Consider the following 21,083-nt stretch of genomic DNA (forward strand, 5'->3'; position numbering starts at 1 on the left):
TCAGAACCTGCTTCTCCTTCAAGGATCTCTTTATTCAATCTGCAGACAGTGTCAGCAACTTGGCCCAGCCCTCTGCGGCTTCTTGCATGGAAATGCTTTAAGTCCAAGTGCATTTGGAGTCTTTCCCATTGTCGACAATTGATTATCAGCATCTCCAGGCACCCCAAAGCAAATCAATAGCATTTGCTTTTTCTTGTTTACTTTTTTCCTAACAGAATACCTGAATAAAAATAGGTCTCTATCATATATATATATATATATATATATATATATTTATATACACACATACACACATAGAGAGCCTTCAGCCAAGAGGCAAAGGACCCAGTGTCCTGCTGCAGGGCTTCCCGGCCAGGCAGGAAGACAAGGAAGCCCTGGCTCTCCTCGGAAGAGCGTTGGGGCACATGGTGCTGGGCCAGGGCTGAGGGTGGGACTCCAACAGCCCCTTCCTTCTGAGGAACAGGCCGGGCTATGGCAAACCAGGGCAGCCCAGCCCCACCTTTCCACACATCTTAAAATGAGAAGCTGTACCTGATGAGTTTTTAAAACGAAAACCCATAGTGCAGATAAAAAGGGAATTCCCTGCCAGCTGCCCAGGGTTGGGCTCCAAGCCCATCACCCAGCAGGGCCGGGGGAGCCTGTGGGGCAGACACGGCCCAACAGCCCCTTGACCTGGCAGATAGGGCCATCCTGTGCCCAGAGGCCTGCCAAACCTCAGGAGGAAGGGGCTGGAGTGCCCAACTCCAGCCCCATGAGGCCCTGGGCAAGGGAGCCAAATATCCAGGATGGGGACCAGGGTGAAAAATGGGCTGCAGGGGGTGACAGGTACTGGGGAGAGTCCTAGAGACTGCCCACTCCCACAGCCATCACTCCAAGAGGGGCCACTGGCCTGGGGCCTGAGGAGGCTCCTGGGGCTGGAACTTGTTTCCAGGGGAATAGTGGGCAGAAATGGAAGGCTCAGTTAGGGTGGTGCTCGGTGGCTGTGGTAGACACCAGAGGCCCCAAAGGCACTTGGGAGCAGAAGGGAAAAGCACACTGGAGCCCAACTGGCCTCAGAGGGCAAAGAGGGGCAATGCCAGGTATCATCCATTGAATTAAAGTCTGGGAGAGGAACCAAAGATTGCCCCCTCTTCCCACTTGCCAGCAGATTCTTCAAGCTATGACTGCCCTGAGACTGGGAAGTGAGACTGTGGGATGGCCTCTCCAACTTCAAGGCACAGAGGCATGGGGGAAGGGGGTATGACGCACAGCTGTGAAGCCCTGAGCCTGGGCTCTTGGGGAGCGAGTCTAGTTACCACAACTCTGAAGTCAATTAGGGTTCAAGCCAGACTGTCTCCCAAGGTCCCAAGGAGGGAATCTGGGAAAGTCCTCTTGGCTCAGGCAGAGGCAGTTTGTGGTGTTCATCTTTGGTACTGGAGAGCAGACAGCTGTGCTTTGAGGCTAAAGTGTGCATAAAGTTGGGAAATCCAGGTGTCGGGGATTTTGGGGCAGGGCAGGTAGGGTACAGAGGCTTCTAGAAGGGGACAGGGAGACACACAGACCCTGATGCACAATTAGATGATGCACAGAAACTCGGTGGGAGGCAGGGGGGACATGCAGATGTGGCCTCCCCACTGCTTCCTTGCCCATAAATGGTACAATATAAGAGTGCCAAGGAGTAAGAGATTTGCTTTTGATGCAAAGCATTTACACCCAACTCCAAATCAACAGCTCTCAGGCCCAGCTGGCTCTAGAGAGAAAGTGGAGGCAGGAGGTGAGGACTGGGGCTGCAGCCTGCAGAGTTGTTTGCTAGAGATGTATTTTCCCTGAACCTGTCATCTAAAGTGCCGCTGCCCCTCCTGGGCCTGTGCTCCCCGCTGCCTGCCTGCTCCAGGCTCCCTGTGGCTTTGGCACAGCATCAGAGCTCTCTGGGGATGACGGAGAAGGGCAGCACGGGGCTGCTGGCCTCCAGGTCCAGGGCGGTGAGGAAGCAGTCAGCGGCGGCTTCGCTCTGGCCCTGGGCCTGCAGCACTTCACCCAGGCCCTGCCAGGCCTCGTGGCAGGTGCTCTGCCTCTCCACGGCGTCCCGCAGCACCTTCTGGGCCAGGCTCTTGTGGCCCAGCTGACTCAGCATCAGACCCTGGGGACCAAGTACAGGCAGGGTTAGTGAGGGTGCTCTGGGGTAGGGAGCAGGAGGCAGCTCGCCGCCTGCCACCAGCCCTGCACCTGGGTCCCTGGACTGGGCACCTTTTACCCATGAAATCCTACCTGTCCCTGTCCAAGCCCTGCTGCACCCCAGCCTCCTGGGTCACCCACGGCAGGCGATGTCCCTCCTGGACCCCAATGGGCAGCATTTCAAGTCAGCAGACCTCACTTTGAGTCTTCCTACTACAAGCAGGGGATCGTGGGCAAGTCACAACTCTCTGGCCCTCCTTTTCCTCATCTGTAAATGTCCAATGATAGTGTCCACCACGTGGGTTGTCGTGAAGTCTCCATGAGTCAATATACATGAAGCACTTGGAACAATCTCTGGCATGCCGTGAGCTCTCAATAAAGGGGGCTGTTGTTCTCATAGTCCTCGTGCCTGCATCACAGAGCTGCCCTTCACTCCAGGGATGCCAACGGACTGAGGAATGTACATTAAAAGGCTTCATACACATAACTGAGAGGAGAAACTCAAGCTTGTTGGCAGGAGGGGGCAGCTCCTTTGCATTAAGCAGCTGGTTTTCCCAGGGGCCTCTGGGTCCTGTGGCCTAAATTCCCAGCCCAGCCTGGCAGGTGAGGATCAAGGAGAGGCAGATGGCCCGGGACGAGGGGCAGGTGCATAGTGAAGAGGCAGGATCAGCTCAAGAGAGGGGAGGCTCAGGAGGAATGAGTCAGGAGTGGGCTGGGAAGCTCAGCCCCACTGTTTGGCTCAAACAATCTCGTTGCCAGAGAGATAGAGGAAGTGACAGAAATTGTCACAAAAGGGGTTGGGAAGTGAAACTAGCACCATGTCCCCTTTACACCCTCTTTCACTCACTGGGAAGGGTGTGAGGGACAGGGTGGTAATCAAGAGGAGGGGGCCAGGGCTGCCCTGTGGCCCCTGAGCCTGCCTCGGGTTCCAGAAAGGCTGCTTTGCACTGTCCTGTGGATCTCTGCTCCACCCCTGAAGGCAGCATGGGCTGGCAGCACAGGGGGCCCTGCTTCTCTCATCGGAAGACATGCGGTAAAGCCATCACCACACTGACTTCCTGGAAAGGTGGGGGCTGGGTGGGGGTGGGGAGCTGCCTCCATGTGCCCAGAGGCCCCTCTCCATGCCCGCCTACTGATGGCCATGTACATTTTTAGCTGGAACATTTTCCTCCTTGCCATGTTCCCCAGAGTTGGGCCCTCTGTTACTATGGAGACCCACTGGGGAAGATGCATATGCCTGATTTCATAAAGTCCTCTGAGAGCTTGGAACACAACCATTCAGGCAGAGGTAAAAGCAGGCTCTGCAGAAGTCCTAGGAAAAGCCTCTCCCTCTCCAGAGGTGCCGGCTGAAGGTCCTGCAGCTGGGGTATGGGGAGGGATGGGCAGCCACAGTCACAGTGCCTCCAACAACTTGGGGCAAAGCCCACCTAAGGACCCCAGGGGCCGCGGTGGAGGACCGGGGCAAGGACAGAGAGCTGGGACAGGGTGGTGTTGACTCAGGCTGGCTGGGACAAGGGGGCAGTGTCCAGTCTGGCCAGCAGGGCTCCAGGCCAAGCCATTTTGCCCACAGGGCCAGAGCCTGGGCACCTCACAGTGGAATGGGGCCCATGGGGAGGAGGGAAGGAAGGCGAGACAACAGGCTGCCAGACTCCGACATTAAGCACCAAAAATGGAAGGTTTGAGCCCTGTGAGTCCTGGCCCTGGGGGAGCAGAAGAGGACAGATGGAGAAGACCACAAGTCCCCTGGGGAGGAGCAGGGTTGGAGGGTCTTTCATGCAGTTTTCTACACTGGGTTTCCACAGGAGGTTGTTGTCTGCAGGTTCCTGTGTTGGGCACGCTCAGTAGGCCCTCACAGGGGTCTGTGTGGAGGAGAAGCCAAGGGGCTCTGCAGCAGAAGCCCTGACTGGGCTGGATCCCAGCTCTGCCACTGACCAGGTCGGGGCCGGTTTCCTTATCTGTAAACTGGGTATACGGACAGTCCCGCCCTGGTGTGGCGAGGATTCTGAGACATGGATTTGACGACATGGAGCCTGGTGGCACGTGGTGAGCAGACAGCAAACGGGAGTGTCTCCAAGACAAGCAGGGCATCCTATGGAGGTGGGGAGGACAGAGCAGCACGTTTCTCTAGTGCCTGGGCTCCCTGTGGGGGATGACTGTGGGCTTGGGTGTGTGTGTGTGTGTGTGTGTGTATCACCCCCACCCCCACCCCCAACCAGAGTTATGACCTTAGAGCCTGAAAGGAGAGTGTGTGTGTGTGTGTGTGTGTGTGTGTGTGTACCACCCCCACCCCCAACCAGAGTTATGACCTTAGAGCCTGAAAGGAGACACCGGGCCAGGGTCAGGCTGGGGTCCAGAGGCCCAGGGCCTGTAATAGGATCTGCTGCCACCTGCCCCTCACACCAGCCGTGTTCATGTTTGGTAGCAACTCTGAGCTGTTTGCTGCTTGACAACTGGGCTGGGCCCAGGCCCAGGCCCAGGAAGATGCAAGGTCTTACCTGCTCTGCACTCAGCCCAGCTCTGCGCCAAGGATCTGCTGACATCCTCCTGGCACTCCCCACCCCACCCAGCTGCCCAGAGAGCAGGTCTCCAGGGAGACAGTGGGAACACAGAGCCAGGAACTCGACTCCATCCAAATGGGCTTAAGGGTGAGGGCAGGGCTATGGGGGGAGACCCAGAAATTCCTGACATTGCCCACCCCTTCTTCCCTCCCTTCCTGGATCTCAGGGAGAGGGAGAGCCTGGCTACATCTCAACCACCCCAGACAGTGTCCCCCTAGAAGCCTTCCCTGAGGATGGCAGTGTCTCCTGCAGGCACAGCCCTATGACGGCTCAGTCCCTGGGGGCCTCTGGTTGGAGATCCTGCCTGCCCCACCCTCGCTGCCTCCTGCCATTGAGGACAGCAGCTCAATGACACTGGGGTGCCAGGGTCCTAGGCTCAGAGCCAGGTATGCCAGGGGCACTTAATGGATGCTCACTGACCCAGACCTGTTGGCTAGGGCATGCTGCCAGGCAGAGCTCAGCAAGTTCAGACGCTCGGGGCCAGGGGCTTTCTTGGGTCTGCTCTTGCCACTGTTTGAATGGAGACTCTGAGGGGGACCCCCGTTAGGATGCACAGGGGGTGCTCAGGGCTGCAGCCTGGGATGGGGATGTAGAGGGGGAAAAGGTCCTGCTTTTCTTTTTCAGAATTGCCACTGCCTATTATCCCGCTCCATTAATTCAGTGCCTGGCAATGTCCCCCAGAGGGGAGGGGCAGCAGGAAGGCCCTGGGGTAGTGTGCCTTTCTCTTTTGGGGCGACGCCTGTCCTGGGAAGCAGCCCTAGTGCTAGACCAGCTGCGAACCAGCTGCACCCCCTCTTAAGTATTTACAGAAGTTATTTTGGGAATTTTCTTTCTGAGCTCAAGGCACATTCCTGGAATTCTGTACAGCCTTTCCAGCTGGGAAGCTGGGAATCAGCTGGAGGCTGTTGGAGCCTCCTGGTCCCTGGGGCCCCTGCCTGGGGATGCTGGGGCTGCAGGCAGGAGCGTGGAGGCCAACACTGAGCCTGCTCCAGCAGAAGGGCCGGGAGTGCTTCTGCATAGGGAGATACCCTGCAAGGGAGGCCCTGGCACATCTGGGCTTCCAGGTTCTGCAATCTACACCACCAGCCCCCACGTTCCAGCTAGAGCTCCAGGCTCTTGCGGCATTTCCAATTCCCTCAGGTGTGTCGGCCTCAACCTGTTCTACCAGACTGGGAACAGGCCCCTCTCTGGGTGACCACCCACTCCTCTCCATCACCACAGCACCCCCAGCAGGGACAGCTCAAGGCACAGGCTTGTCCTGCTTTCCTACTGGAGGAAGGGGTGCAAATCCTTTTAGACCTCACCCAGCGCCTAGTGGAAGTGCTCACCACAGAGCTCACTGTAGAGCTCCCCAAGGCTTGGCAGGAAGAGGCCCCTGCCAGAAAAGTCCCCAGACTCACGCAGAGCCTTACACTTTGGGGTTCTAGAGGTGAACACGCTGTGAGGGGGGCGAAGGTCAGGCAAGTGTACACTGTGGGCATTTCTTGCCCATTGCACAGGGAGGTGGGGATAACGTCCTGCACACTATGGTCTGTGCCTTGGCCACTCCCCACCTGAGATGGGACCTGCTTTGCTGTGACACATCTCTTGGGCTTGGTTCAGGGCTTCTACTTCTCTCTGCAAACTACAAGCATCTGAACATGGCCTGGGAGCTATTCCTCAGCATGAAAAAGGCAAAAACCATCGCAACTCCTGGCCAAACATTTACAGAACCATCTTGCTGAATTCTAACAGTACTGCAGGTGCCTGGCATTGTGACCCCATTTTGCAGATAAGGACACTGAGGCTCTGAGAGGTCAGGGAACTTGGCTAAGGTTAAACAGCAGGTAAAGGCAAAGTGGGGCTCACGTCCAGGTCAGTTGGATTCAAAGGCCCAGTTCCAACCTCCAGACATCACTCAACTGCAATGCTGGGTTTTAAAACCCCATCCAACCCACCAGCCCCAGATGCAGCTGAAAGGTGCCTCGGGGGAAGGTGGCCCACCGGGTCCCTGCAAGGCATAGGTGAGGGAAGAAGGGAAGCCCAGGAGGGATGGTGGAGCAGTCAGGCCACTGAGTACCTCCCAGGGAGTCTGGAGGCTTTGGGGCAGCCCACCCCCACCTGCTGGCCTCAGAACTGACCCTGCCCAGCACCAACTCCTCCCTGCCTTCTCAGCATCCTGCTGGTGCACGGGCCACCCCCGCAGCAGAAGGAAATTTGGGCCAAGGACAGACCTTCACCCCACAGTAAGAGCAGTCAGGCAGAAACGAGCCTGGTTCAAGATGGGGCTCGGGCTCAGGGCACTTGTCACCAAGCCTGTCATGCAAATTATGACAAAAGTGCCTAATGCTGACTTAATTTTTCACAGCTCTCAGCTCATCTGAGCCCTAAAACTACCCTTTGAGGTCACAAGGGCCTGAATTATTACCCCCATTTGACAGAATCAAAAACTGACCCATTGAGGAGGCGGGGCAAGATGGCGGAGTGGTGAGGAGCAGAATTTCGTCTCTCCCCTGGAGCAGCTGGCAATTACCCAAGAACTATATGAAACAGTGTTTTCGGGGTCTCCAGTAACCAGTCACACATTGGACACAAGTTTGGAATTGGAGGAAAAGCTGAGATCGCAGCGAACATTGCTTCAGTCAGCCACGCCCCCGACAGGATCAGAGTCACCAGGAGAACTAAAGGCTCCACACCTCCTTACACTGGTGGGGGAGCTGTGGGCTGGCCAGCGCCACCTGCTGGACAGGAGAGGAAAAGCACCAATTCTAAAGGCCTCATAGGAGGGTCTCATTCTCAGGAAAACTCCATACCCTCCCACTGAGACCTGGGCCTCACTAGACTGGGAAAATCTGACTAGGGTCGACCATATCTGAGGAGACCCACTCACAAAAAGGTTACATAGAGGCAGAGCAAAAAACAGAAGAAACAAGAGGGGAAAAATTCTGATCAACTAAATAGAACCTAAGTTAGAGGTCTAGAATAAGCTGAACTGAGTAACAGAGGCCAGAAAACAAAGCCAACCAACAAGAAAACCACTAGGTAAAAGACAGAAAACAAGCTCCAAAATAAACTAATCAAGAGAATCAGATGCCTAGACAACTTAAGATAACAAGCCATACCAGGAAACACGAAAACATGGACCAGCCAAAGGAACAAACTAATAGCTCAGCTGAGACACAGGAGTGGAGGCAACTAATGCTAAATAAATTTGATGAAATGAAGGAAGATATAGCAAAAGAGCTGAAGGATATAAAGAAGACACTGGCTGACCATAAAGAAGAATTCATAAACTTAAAAACACAAATGGCAGAACTCATGGGAATGAAGGCCACAATGGAGGAGATGAAAAACACAATGAAGGGACACAACAGTAGATTTGAACAGGCAGAAGAAAGGATCAGTGAACTGGAAGACAGGTCATTCGAATTCATACACACAAAAGAACAGATGGTGAAAAAAAAATGGAAAAATATGAGCAGGGTCTTAGGGAGCTGAGTGACAACATGAAACGCACAAATATACGTGTTATGGGTATCCCAGAAGGAGAAGAGAGGGGAAAAGGCGCAGAAAGAGTAATAGAAGACATATTCACTGAAAATTTCCCAACTCTTATAAAAGACAGAAAATTAGAGATTCAAGAAGTACAACGTACCCCAAATAGAATAGATCCCAATAGACCTACTCCAAGACACTTACTGGTCAGATTGTCCAATGTCAAAGACAAAGAGAGGATTCTGAAAGCAGCAAGAGAAAAGCAATCCATCACATACAAGGGAAAGTCAATAAGACTATGTACAGATTTCTCTGCAGAAACCATGGAGGCAAGAAGACAGTGGCATGATATATTTAAGATACTGAAAGAGAAAAACTGCCAACCAAGAATTCTATACCCAGCAAAACTTTCCTTCAAAAATGAGGGAGAGATTAAAACATTTTCAGACAAACAGACACTGAGAGAGTTTGTGAATAAGAGACCAGCACTACAAGAAATACTAAAGGGAGCGCTACAGGCTGATAGGAAAAGACAGGAGAGAGAGAGTTGGAGAAGAGTGCAGAAATGAAGATTATCAGGAAAGGTAAAAGGAGAGGAAAAAACTGACCCATTGAGGAGATTTAACCCCCACCCCCACCCCGAGTTCTCCCCAATATTTTGGGGGAAGCAGGACTGGTTCTGTCTTAGGTCTGTCACCATGCTGTCTGCCCTGCCCTGTAGAATTGGGGACGGGACTAGCCCTGAGGTGGGGTGGATGAAATGACCTGTGCAGCCAGAGTTCAACTCTTTCATCTTAGAGAGCAAACCTCCCTGTTGGATTCCTGGAGTACGCACAAAATGCTCAACCCAGAACCTCAGGAGCTGGGGTGCCCTGGGTCTCTGGGCCTCGTGACTCAGGCCCCTCCCCAGTGGGGTGGCAAGTGGTGGTGGGAGATCGAGGGGACTTAAGATGTGCTGAGGCATGCTCCAACCACCCGGGGAGGGGCTGGGAGGCTATGGGGATGGCCGCACACTAGTCGTGCTCGATCCCCTAAATGCACCGAAGAAAGAAATCACCTGGTCCCTGCTGTGAGCAAGAGAGAATAAATCATTGCCACACTCTCGCCAGAGGGCAACAGATGAGAGCCATGCTGTTGTCCCATCTTTGCAGGGGCAAGTGGAGAGAGAAGAGGCCAGACCACCTAGCAGGACTGCTTCAGAAATTACATCTAGAAGCCAAAACATATGCAGAACAACCTCCCCACAGCAGCTGGGGGGCCTGAGGAGGAAAGGATTCTGGGGAGATTTGGTAGCAATTTTCTTCTCAGTGACAGAGCACCAGGGATAACAGGAGCTTGGAGCTCTGTCACTGAGAAGAAAGCAAGACAGAGGTCAGGGATCAGTAAGGGGCAGGGGGGCCCAGACTGAAGAGGGGTCAGAAGCCCCTACTCTCCAGAGTGTCCCCTGGGAGAGGAGGGGCAGAGTGCCATCTGCAAATGCAGGTGGCAGGGAAGCAACCTTACCTGCCTACTCCCTGCTCACTTGGCCTGCACTAAAGTCTGCCCACTCCCTGGGAGGTGCTCAGTGGCCTCACTGCTCCACCATCCGTCCCTCCTGGGCTTCCCTTCTTCCCTCACCGATGCCTTGGAGGGGCCTGATGGACCACTTTCTCCTGACACATCAACTTGGAAGGCCTTCTGCAGTGGTGGTACCGGGGGGATCCTGGGAGGTGACAGGACAGTGACAAACTCAGAGAGAAGTACAGGCTGGCTGGGGTTCTTCTCAGCCAAGCCCTGGAGCCTTCTCTGAAGAGCAGTGTCACCTGGGGCCGACTCCTCTCCTGATCTTGGGAAGGACCCTGCTTCTTTTTCACTCTTCCTCAGTGGTGGGCCAGTGATGTTCAGGCTTCCCCTTAACTAGATTCTTCTGCCAGAATTACTTTCTGAATACCCGGCCGGTTTCTGGCTACCTGGGGGGAAGGCTGAAGCAGAGCTGGCAGAGACTGTCAGGACCTGCTCCTATGATTTGTTTGTAATTTCCATCTGCAGAGAGCATGCCTCATTCTTCCCACTCTTGGCAGTCTCCTGAAGACCCCTGGTCATGCTTGAGCCCAGCCAGGGGGCAGCTCACAGGACCAGAGCTTGATGGCACCAACTACTCTGGGAAACTGTGATGGGTGTGGCAAAGGCTCTTTCCTGGCTGAGCACTGTCAAGGAGGGGCATCTTCCTCCTGCCTGATCAGGGTGGAAAAGCTGTGGAGCCAGAACCATGGACACATTTCCCATTGCATCTGGGACCAGGAGGGCAGGAGGACAGGGAGAATAGAGAACCTGCTCCTGGGCCGGAGTTTCTACTTGAATCCTGGCTCCTAAAATCAACAGCCTCCCTCTCCCAGAGGGCTTGCTCCAGCTTGTTGTCAATCTGTTTCACACACACACAGACCCAAGGACAGGCTCCCGGGCTGGCTTCCTGCTGTTTGCCAAGTTCACCCTAAGGACCATGGTGCTAAACCTGGCACCTGCACAGCACACTAAGAATACCTCCTCTCTTCCTTCTAGACCCACTGGGGTGCACCCTCTACCTCTGAGGGCTCTTCCAGCACTGGCTTGGAGGGGAGGGTGGGGCATACTCTAGGAGGGGGGGTGGCTCTCCTTCCCCTCCTTGTACCTAGTGTAAGGCCAGGATGTCCTGCCTGGGACAATGACACCATAGGAGGTATACCAGTTCTCCTCAACGTTCCGCTCTCTGGGTAATTCTCCAAGGATGCACCAACCTCCAGAGTTCACAAAGGTTGAGACAACTGATGTGTCCCTCTATCGACAGACTATTTTTACAATAAACCCCTTATATAAACATCAAACTGGCTTAGACTAACTGGTAGTGGCTCCCATCACGTTGTACCCTGTTCAAAAAGATCCCATCTACAGAGAGCACACCTCTGCAGAGCAAAGCACATCTGTGCTCAGTGGGAAAAAGTGCTGTGATAGATTAACAATATCTGCCATGGGTGAGGGACTGGAGAGGGGTGGGACGCAGGCTGTGTTCTGCCTTCTCTGGTTTTGCACTGTAGACTCTAAGAAGCATTTTCATATGTATCACTTCATTGATTAGAACCACACTGTGGTCTGGGAACAATGAAGATCATGATTCATTTTACCAAAGAGGACATCAAAAGCATGGAAGTTCAGCGTCTTCTTCTAAATCACCCAAGTGAATTAGGGCCAGAGCCAGGATGAGATCCCAGGTGTCCCCTGAGTCTGAGGCCAGTAGAGGGAAGACAGGTGGCTCAGGGAACATTTGAGATCAACACATGGCCGAAGTGTTCATGTGTCTTTGGGAAAAGAGTGCTTGGTGCATCTTTCCCAGGGTTGAAATGTGCTATTCTTTATTCCTCTGTGTGGGATGCTGACAGGAGCAGATCGTGTGGAAAGGGGATGGGTTGCCCACGCTGGGGTCGGCTGCCCCTCTGGTTGCTTGTAACTTTAAAAGTGGGCAGGCCTGGCTCCCACTTGCTCCAGTTTCATCAAATAGCAAGGCGCCCCAGGAAGAGCAAAGGGACCATTCCAGAAACATCTGCAGGGAGCCACTCTGGGCCGCTATTCAGTTACCATGGAAACCCACTCTTGGAAACTGCTTCAATTTCAGGAAAACAGCTATAAACAATAATAAGCATAAATGAAAAATGGTACACTGTTATTTCAAAATTGTACTTGTTATTGGATTTCACTGGGTTTCAGGGGCTGAGACTGCAGGCTTACATCCGTGAGCACAGTGGAAGACAGACGGCTCTGCCAGGCTGCAGGCCTAATGGCAGCCCACATCCTCCCTCCCATCCCCCTAATCAAGTTTCTGGATGTGACCTCTGGCAACACATTTATCAGAAAAGCTAATGTCTGAACTGCAGGAGGAAGGAGGATATGCCTTGCAAAAAAGCAAACATTTGCTGGGCAGACTCGAAGGTTTGAATCATGGAGCCCTGTGGAAGGGCCACGGGGGTCGGGGTTTGATGTTGCTGCACAGGCTTTCTCCACCCAACATTGCACGTTCGCACGGGCCTGAGCTAGAAATCCTTAAAGAAATCAGGCAGTGGGGAAAACAGCTGAGCTGGGGATCCCTGTTCTATTCCATTTTCAAGGACTCTTGGGTTAGAAAGATCCCTTTAATGATGACCCGGGCCAGCTCCAGCCCCCACTGATGTTTGCATTTTCTTGGCAACATCCTCACTGAATGATAATTGAGTTTGTGCTGGGACTATTCTAAGAATTAGAATGTTTTTCCTGACATTGAGCTGAAATCTAATTTCCGATAGCTTCTACTAATGAAAAAATGAGACCCCTCTTGGCAATGATAACCCTTTACCCATCTGGAATTCTCCTGACCCTTTTGTCTTTTCCACGTGGCAGACATCAGAACCCCAATGCCGTTCTCCTCAAAAAGCTCTCAAAGGGGACACCCAACGCAGAACCCACATCCCCAGTCAGACTCTGTTTTTAAGTGTGGACTCCTAAATTATCCTTAAAAAATCTCTTCTGCATTTGCAGCCTTGTACACTTTTCAGATCATTACATTTATTCCTGATACTTGCTGTCTGAAAGCAGTAAAGGAAGGCAGGGGGAAAACCAGCTACCTTAGGGTCCAAGATACCACCTGTCAGAGCAGTTCTCAATAAACATTTCCTGGACCAGAGAATCCCTGCTGGACAGGCGAGTACACCTGAGGGTCACAGAAGGTGGCTGGTTTGCCCAGGATTGCCTGGGAAGAGAGAGGTTGAGCCCGGAAGACAAGAGCACCAGTGTCCTGCTTCCTGGGCTCTGCACCTTTGCACAGGTAGGTCCTGCATCCCGGAAGCATGCTCCATGTCCTAGGATAGGGGGCTACCGGGGGCTCATTCTTAGGGTGTGCTTGAGTTCAGCCAACGTGACAGCCCATCCAAAATACCCTCAGTCTTTCACCGAGGAAAGATGGCGCTCCTCTGAACAGGTCCCTAGCCCCTGGCCTCAGGTGACAGCCCGGGGACCTCCAGAAGGAATAGCGTTTCGGTACCTGCCTCCCATCTGTTATTAGCCTCCAGGGCAAGGATCTGATGAGCAACAACTAGAGCCATCTGGGGACAGAGCACCTTATAGAAACCTACAGCAAAAAGGAGGTCACCAACAACCCATACTCCTAGATTGTTTCATCAACCCAGGCCCTGATAGGAGGGGAATGACCTGCCTCAACAACAGAGTGCTGTCTCTGCCAACAGGCAGGGAGGAAGCCACCTCCCCCGAACGCCAGGCCCTGCAGGTGGAAGCGGGGGCAGGGGGTCGACTCACCAGGCTGTGCATGATGCGCACGCCGTCTGGGTTCACCGTCAGCGCCTCTTTGTACAGCTGCTCGGCTTCCTCCCAACAGCCCTTGGTCTCGGCCAGCCGGCCCCGCATGTAGAGCACCGAGTGCGAGGTGGGGAAGAGGCCCGCCGCCTCCTGGATGCAGAAGCTGGCTTCCTTGAGGTGCTGCTGCTCCATGAACAGCTCAGCTGCGAGACCAGAAGGGCAGTGGGAGGCATGAGTGGTGGGGCAAGACAGAGGCTGCAGCCACCTCTCTCACCCCACTGTCAGCCCCCAGAGCTCAGGAACCCATCTGAGGTCCCACTGAGTCACCGCACAGGACGGGCACCCTCTGGGGTGCGGCAGTGACATCAGGTGGTCGTTTCTGAGCACTGCTCTATGGCGGGCCCTGGGCCCAGTGCTCACAAAGCCCCTGGAGAGCAGGTAGTTCTACTCCCCGGCCTTGCAGAGGAGGGTGCTGTGGCCCAGAGAGGTCAGGTAGCTCACCTGGGGCACAGGGAGAGGGAGGCAGGGAGCCAGGGTTTGCATCGGGCCCTCTGGTTTCAGTCTGGCAGCGGAGACAGGAATTGCCTCCCCTGGGGAGTTTGCTCTTGGGGAAGCTGACTGCTTTTCCAGCATCTCTTCACTTCATTTTTTAATTATGTGTCTGGGGATGAGGGGCTGACTGTGAAGAGCAAACTCCACCCCAGTGTGGTTAGGATGGGCTGGAGGAAGGCCCAGCATGGGCAGAGCTGGGGCTCAAACCCAGGAGTATTAGCAAATGCTACAAGCACAACCACCTGCATTCACTGTGAGCTGAATGTGTGCCAACCCCCAACCCTGCAAAGCATGTCCTCTCGTTTAGTCCTCATACAATTCCTGGAGGGAGCAGGTGCTTTCCTGGCCAAGAGAGGTGAGGAACTCTCCCCACTTCCCCGCTGAGAGCAGGCAAGGCTGGGACTGGCATGCCCTCCCTGCTCTCTGGCCTGCCTCGGAAGCCCCAGATCTTTTGCTGCACCAGAGAGGAATGGAGGACCCCCATATCTTTTTGCCAGAAGGCAGTAAAGGATCTGCCCCAGAACCAGTTTGGCTTTTCCCCCCAGATCCGTCAAAAATGGGCAGTTTCTCCAATCTTGGCCACCCCACATAAGGCGCATTTTGAACCCACGCTGCCTGGGTACGTGCCCACGGCAGGCACTTTTAGAAACATGGCTGTGGGCTTGCTGCTCGGCCTTGCGCCCACTCAGTCTTCCTTTCAAAGCAGCCCCGGGCTCAGCGTCCCTTCCCAGGGCTGCCTCTCCCTGAGGTCACCGAAGGGGAGCAGAGCAGGGCCAGCCGAGCCTGACAGCGAGCGGGCCGAGAGCGCTTCCTAGCCAAGACTGGTGAGAGGTTACATTAACTCAGAATTTTTGGGGTTGGGTGGAAAACAGACATCCCTGAAGGAAGCTCCCAGAAAGAGGGGGGAAACCTGGGTCCAGGCACCCCATCTTCCCACGCCAAGAAGGAGCAGGCAGGAGGCCTGACTAAGGCTGACTGTAACACTCAGCGAGCTTAGCATGAGTGTTTGCCTAAGGTGTGTTGTGCAATAAAAATAGCTCACAATAACCTAAAACCCTACCAAGAGCTTTTTTGTTTCCTTTCTTCCTTTACTTATTTTTAATCTTCAGTGTTTTGTGTTTTTTTCTATTTTGGGGGGGGGGGGGCGTTTACCAAAAGCTTTTTTGAGGGGCTCTCTTTTTCTCTAATGGAGATGGGAATTTGGAGGAATCTGAGAATTAAAAAACAGAGCAGCCAGGCTCCCATGACAAGGCAAAGAGGGAAAAATCCAGGCTCTTCACCCCTGAGACAGCCTGAAGTGGTGATTTCCAAGGCGGAAAGGCCAGGAAGGTGAGGCCAGGAATGCAGGTTCTAAACTCATGCGGCCTTGCTGGGGCAGGGAGTGCCGGCGCAATGGTCACGGATTGGGCTTTTTCAGCCTGGGCTCTTTTTTCCTGCTCTGCTACGGTGCTTCCTTCTCAAGCTGCTGCCTAGGGCTCCAAGCCGGCTGCCTTATAACTGAGCATCCAAAGTGCAACTACTAAGCACTGACTGTGTACCTGGCCTTCCCACGAGAGACAGAAAGAGCAGGGGTGTGGGTGGGGGGTGTTGCTGAGCCCTTAAATAGCTTGAGAGAGACCAAGCGTCAGCCCTGAGTGCTGAGGGCCCTCAGGCGGGTCAGCCTGGGCTGGTGAGGTAGGAAGTCTTCCTGGAGGAGGCAGCATTTGCGCTGAGGCCTGAAGGCTGCGGGAGCATTTGGACTGGCAGAGAAAAGGGAGGCTGAGCCAACACAGAGGACAAGCTCCACTGTGGCAGAAGCAGCAGAATCCTCCAGGGTCACAAGAGAAGAGAGAAACTGAAGGAAGTGCTGGGGGGTGAGGAAGCCTTTCCTGCACCAGCCCCTCTGGCTACTTCCTCCATCAGCAGGAGCTCAGCTCAGCTGCAGGGTCAGGGACCAGGCTCTCCACGCCCCTAGACCTTGTCCCAGTAGCTCCATCTACGGCTCATATTAAGCTGTTTACAACTTGCCACCCTGTCCCCGGAGGCTGTCCCTGGCCCTCTCTTGGGGAGTCCTCCACAGTGCCTTCTCATCAACAGATTTCAATTATGAGGACCCCACCTGCTCCCTCCTGCCCTGGGGCCCTAGGGCTCCTGAAGCCCTGGCCTGCTTGGGCTGACCAAACCCCAGGGAGAACAGGCCCTGAAAATAGACAGCTGAGCTTGGATGGGCTTCACTACCCTCCGGGCAGGACACCAGATGACACACGACAGAGCCAGAGAAGTAAGGTCTCCTGAGGGCCCCAGCCACCTGCAGGCCCAGCCTCCAGAGGCATGTACAGGCAGGGCCTTGGCCCCACAGATAGGCCCCCAGGTCTGGGGGCTGCAGGGAGTACCCCCTCCACCTCTCCAGTGTCCCTGAGCAGTTGCCCTTGGGTACTGCCCACTGTTTTACCAAACATGGTGCTCCCCAGCCAGCAAGCCATGCGTGCCGGGAGCTGTGTGGCACTGCGCCCACCCACTGCCCTGATTGGCTCCCTCCCGCAGGCTGCCAGGGCCCTGGACCTCCCCTGGTCAGGGCTGGAGGAGGCTCACTACTACTGAATTTCCCTTGAATTTTCATTGTGGACAACCTCAGCAAACAGGGACCGTGCTGCACCCTCAGTGTCCAAGGACCCCATTTCCTGTGCCCGGCAGTTCTTTCTCCCTCTTCTCTCTGTCTCTGGGGCTCTTCCCCTTCCCTCCATCTCTCTTTACCCCCCACCCCCATCCCAGCTAGTGTCTGCCTTTCACTCCACAGGCTACAAATTGGAAAACATCTGCTCCCTGGAGCTTTGTGAGAGTCCCTTTTATTATTTTTCCTGAGGCAGCCTAGTCTAACCCTACACACAGAGCTGGCTCCAGTCTTCTGACAATGTGGAGACAGCTCCCCCCCATCTCAGTCCACCCCTCTCAATCTGCACCCTGGCCTGAGGCTGGTGGCGGTGAGGGGGCGGTGAGTCCACTCTCAGGGGGCTACTTCCACACCCCTCTGCAGGGAGGGCCTCTGGAGGCCTCTCCTGGTGGGTGACATACGCCTCCTAGAGAGACCCCCTCGCTCTCCTGAGACCTCAGAAAGGAGAGGGAGCCATCCAGGGCTGGAGGGTGAGGCCCCGAGGCTGGACAGAACTAGGCAGACCAGTGGCAGGGTCACCGCCAGCGGCTGGCCCCTCCCTCAGGGCTGAGGACAGGAGAGGGGAGGGAGGGAGAGGAGAGGGAGGGGAGGGAGGGAAGAGAGCGAAGACAAGAAGGGCAACAAAACCCGTGGGTCTACAGGGAGTTCTCTGATTGGTCCAAGACCTCCTCCCTCATTACAGACTAGATGAGGGACCCAGAGAAGGGGCATAATTTGCCTCAAGGAGTCAAAGTCAAAGGGAGCCAGAGGCTGTGCGGGTCTGGGATGCCAACTTCCTGCCCTGAGGGCTCTCATCACGCTTTCAGGAAACTGGAGGAGGGGTGGTGGGCAGAGAAGGGAAAGAAGGAAAAGGCAGAGCAAGGAGAAGAAAGATGCGGGAAAGAGGGGGTTAGAGGCAGGAGGGAAAGAGAAGGTAGGGACAGAAAGCAGAGCAGGGAGCAACAGAAAAGAAGGAAGAGGAAAGGGGGATACAAGAGAGTGCAGAGGAGCACACAGGGGCTGAGGGCAAGAAATAAATTCCTGATAAACTTGAGCTCTAGCTCTGCTCCAGCTGCCCCACCATCTCTCAGGGCTTTGGGGGCAGCTTCGTCCTGCAGGGTCACCTACAGGGCCAGGGCTCCAGTACCCCACTGCGAACCTGGAACCTGGCACTGGGGAGCTGAGACTTGGGCCAGCCTCCCCCAACCCAGAGAAAGCCCACAGCCGCCGTGAGCCCCTGGACCTGCACCCATTTCCCTTCTCTGGCACACTCTTCTGGAAAGCACCTCCCAACACTCAGGATTCTGGAGCATCTACGGGCCTGTCCCATTCTCACACAGGCCCAAAGAGTCACAACACTTCTGAAAACTGGTATCTCTCAAGTGGAGAGACTCATTGAGCTTACACTGGATTGGACCTGGAAGGAGGCTTGAAGGAAGTGGGGATGGAGTGGGGGTGGGGGACTGGAAGAGGAGCGATGTGACATTTCCCAACCAGAGTGGATTAATGATGGGATTTACTGCCCAAACATTCTGAGATGCAATTTATCTTGAAGCAAAGCTCATTCGAAAATGATAAAAGGATCTTCTCTTCCTGCCAATTTGCTACAGCTGGTGGAATCATTAGACAGGGGTGATGGTGGAGTGGGGCGCTGAGGACAATATCCTTAGCCAGGCTCAGGTGGGGGAGGTGGCTTAGGGAGAAGGCACCGCCTTGGTGCCCCGCCCCTGGCAGCCCTTCAGTCTCCAGGTAGGTGCTCAGCAGATGCCTGCTGGTGATGATGGCAGTCAAGGGAGGGGAGAAAGGTCATGGAGCAAATGGTCCAGAATCCTTGCACGCTCAGCATGGAAGACCAAGGGCACCTTCTCACTCCCCCTTCCTGGCTGTGGCAGCTGTCTCCCAAATCTATCCTCCCCTCCTGCTATAGTGATAGGTCTCTTGATTTTTAATGGAGCATATGGACACCCAGAATAATGACATTTCCCAGAGTCCTTTGTAGCTAGATGTGGTCTTGTGACTAAGTTCTGGGCAATGGATCAAGAAGGGAAGTGATGGGTGCAAATTCCAGGATATGTCCTTATAGGCAGGGGGTGCATCCTTTTTCCTCTTTTCCTAGTATATCTTATGCCTTGGAATGTGAATGTGGTGGGGAGTCATCTTGGACCAAATGGATGAGCATGACATCCCAGGGAAAGCAGAGCCCATGGAAACAAAAGGAGCCTGGGTCCTTGGACCCAGAAAAACTGTCAGAGCTGCCAAGGCCATCATTCTGAATCATTACACAGAGAGGAATAAGTGTATATTGGGTATAAGTCATTGCTGTTTTGGATCTGTTACATGCACCCAAGCCTATATCAAACATTACATCCAACTCTTATTTGGCATTGTGGTCAAAGGACTCAGATTCTGTTCTTACAGAGTTCTCATCTGTGGGGTCAGTATCCAGGATAATGTCCAGAGAAGAAAGGCCAACGTGCAAAGTATGTTAGGGTGTGTATTTACATTGACATTCCCAAGACTAATGACAGGCTTCTGGAAAGCCTTGCGCCTGACTTGGAGTTACCAGAACATACCAGCACTCCTAGCATAAAATAGTATATCTGAGAAATGCAAGCAGGCTTGTGAAACGCAAAAACATTTTCATTTGCAGATGGTAGTAAACAAGTAAAATCATGAAAACAACAGGCCTGGGGAGCACCAGCTAGGGCAACACTCAAATCAGGAATCTGACCGCTGTTCTGATATAATCCCATTCCTGAAGGTGGTGATGCTCCCGGCATGGGTGAGGTGGGAACTGCAGCCTGTCGGCCTCACCCAGAGCCTTTAGGGCGCTGTCTTAGAAGGTGGCAGGGGATTCTTAGCCTAAGAGGAGGCCTTGCTTATCATTCCTCTTGATTTTTCAACATTCCTCTTCCTACTTAAGATGCAACCAGCTTATGGTCCCACACATCACTAGCATCCTGAGGGACCCTAGTATGTTCACTGGGGCAATATTTGCATTATTAAAATGTTTCCCTGTTTAGCGTGACTGAGGGTCCTGGTCCAGATATTTTCCAGATTCAGAACCTACAATGGTGGTGGTGGGGGGAGCAGGTTTATTGCACAATGATGTGTCCCTGTGTGAAATACATGCAACAGAAAACTTCAGATTGCCAGTTAACAAGCACATTCTAACTCTGACTTGCCAAATCCACACGTCCCAGTGTGGTGGACGTGTCCTTGGTCTTGCTCTGCATTCTGGTGGGTGTGGACCTATTGTAAATAGACTTCTTGAAGATGCTACTACAGTTAAGGTGTGGCCCAATGGAATCAGGCTGGCTTTAATCTGGATTACTGGAGTCCTTCATAAGCAGAGTGAAAGTCAGGCACAGAGAAGCCAAGGAAGCAACCAGCAGCTGGGAGGCAATGGCACCCAGAAGAAACAGGGTGAGGAGGTGGGCCTAAGCCAAGAGCTGCACTTGGGCAATTCTAGGTCAAGGGCCACGTTGGCCTAGCAAGATTTTTAGGATTCTACTTTTTCTATCATTTCCTCTTTGTTCCTCTGATGCTGCCATTTTAATTCATTCAGGCACTTATCTCGACTTGATTCTTTCTTTTCACTGGAACACACCTCTCACACCACCGTCACATTACATTTTCAAATGCAGCTCTCCAGCGAGTCACTCGCCTCACATCCTTTAGCTGAGCCTCACGGACGCTCACCACCTCGGTGGCACATGGCGTCTAGCCCACCCTGATGACAGTGGACATGACAGCAGAGGCCAAGCACTGTTCACTGGGTGCCCACTACATGCCACACACTGCGTTAACTGCTTTACCTAGGTTAGCTCCTTTCACCCCTTCAGGCCTGGGAGGAAACTGAGGCTCCAAGAGAGCAGGGCCAGGCAGGAGTCAGCTGCTATTGGAGCCCAGGGCTGTGGCGCTCTGAAGCCAGGACTTGAGCCTGCCTCCCTAAGGCTAACTAACCTTCCATCTCCATGGTGGCAACAGTATCAAATGGTAATCAGGAGGGATTGTAGCCAGAATGGCAATGAACTTAGATGGACTCTATCACCAGGACCCACTTTTTCTAGGACCTCCACCCCTCACCTCTTCTCTAGCTACTGTATGAGCTCTCTGGGGTATGAAGTCCTAACTAGTTTGACTCAGGAGAAGGCAGGCAAGAAGGAGGGATGGGGTCTGATTTTGAGACTGAGTGGGCTTCGCATCTGTGTGGTCTTCAATGACTTCAAATCCTCTCACATTTGTATTTGCTGCCACAGAGCCTCTCTGAGGTAGGCAGGCAGGTGCTGTCCTCATTTGGAGGACGAGGAAATAGAAAGCCAGATGGATTAAGTGATTTGGCCAAGACAAGCCAAGAAAACAGCTGCAACCAGAGCTCCAGGTTTTCAATCCCCAGCCCTTTCCACGAGCCTTGTCAG

At 53.9% G+C, this 21,083-nt stretch overlaps 1 protein-coding gene across 3 annotated transcripts in view; it reads right to left on the reverse strand.

Moving 5' to 3' along the window:
* The window catches only part of TTC7A (tetratricopeptide repeat domain 7A), a 126,408-nt gene continuing 105,325 nt past the window's right edge, over nt 1-21,083 (reverse strand). For all 3 annotated transcript variants that reach the window (XM_037806987.1, XM_037806985.1, XM_037806986.1), the window contains 2 exons: nt 13,482-13,684; nt 1-2,119 (listed from right to left, as the gene is read on the reverse strand). In XM_037806987.1, coding sequence (XP_037662915.1) covers nt 1,898-2,119; nt 13,482-13,684 — 425 coding nt within the window. In that variant the 3' untranslated portion in view covers nt 1-1,897. The remainder of the gene's footprint in view (nt 2,120-13,481; nt 13,685-21,083) is intronic.

This window comes from Choloepus didactylus, chromosome 17 (genome assembly GCF_015220235.1).
Source record: "Choloepus didactylus isolate mChoDid1 chromosome 17, mChoDid1.pri, whole genome shotgun sequence".
NCBI classification, from domain to species: Eukaryota; Metazoa; Chordata; class Mammalia; order Pilosa; family Megalonychidae; genus Choloepus; species Choloepus didactylus.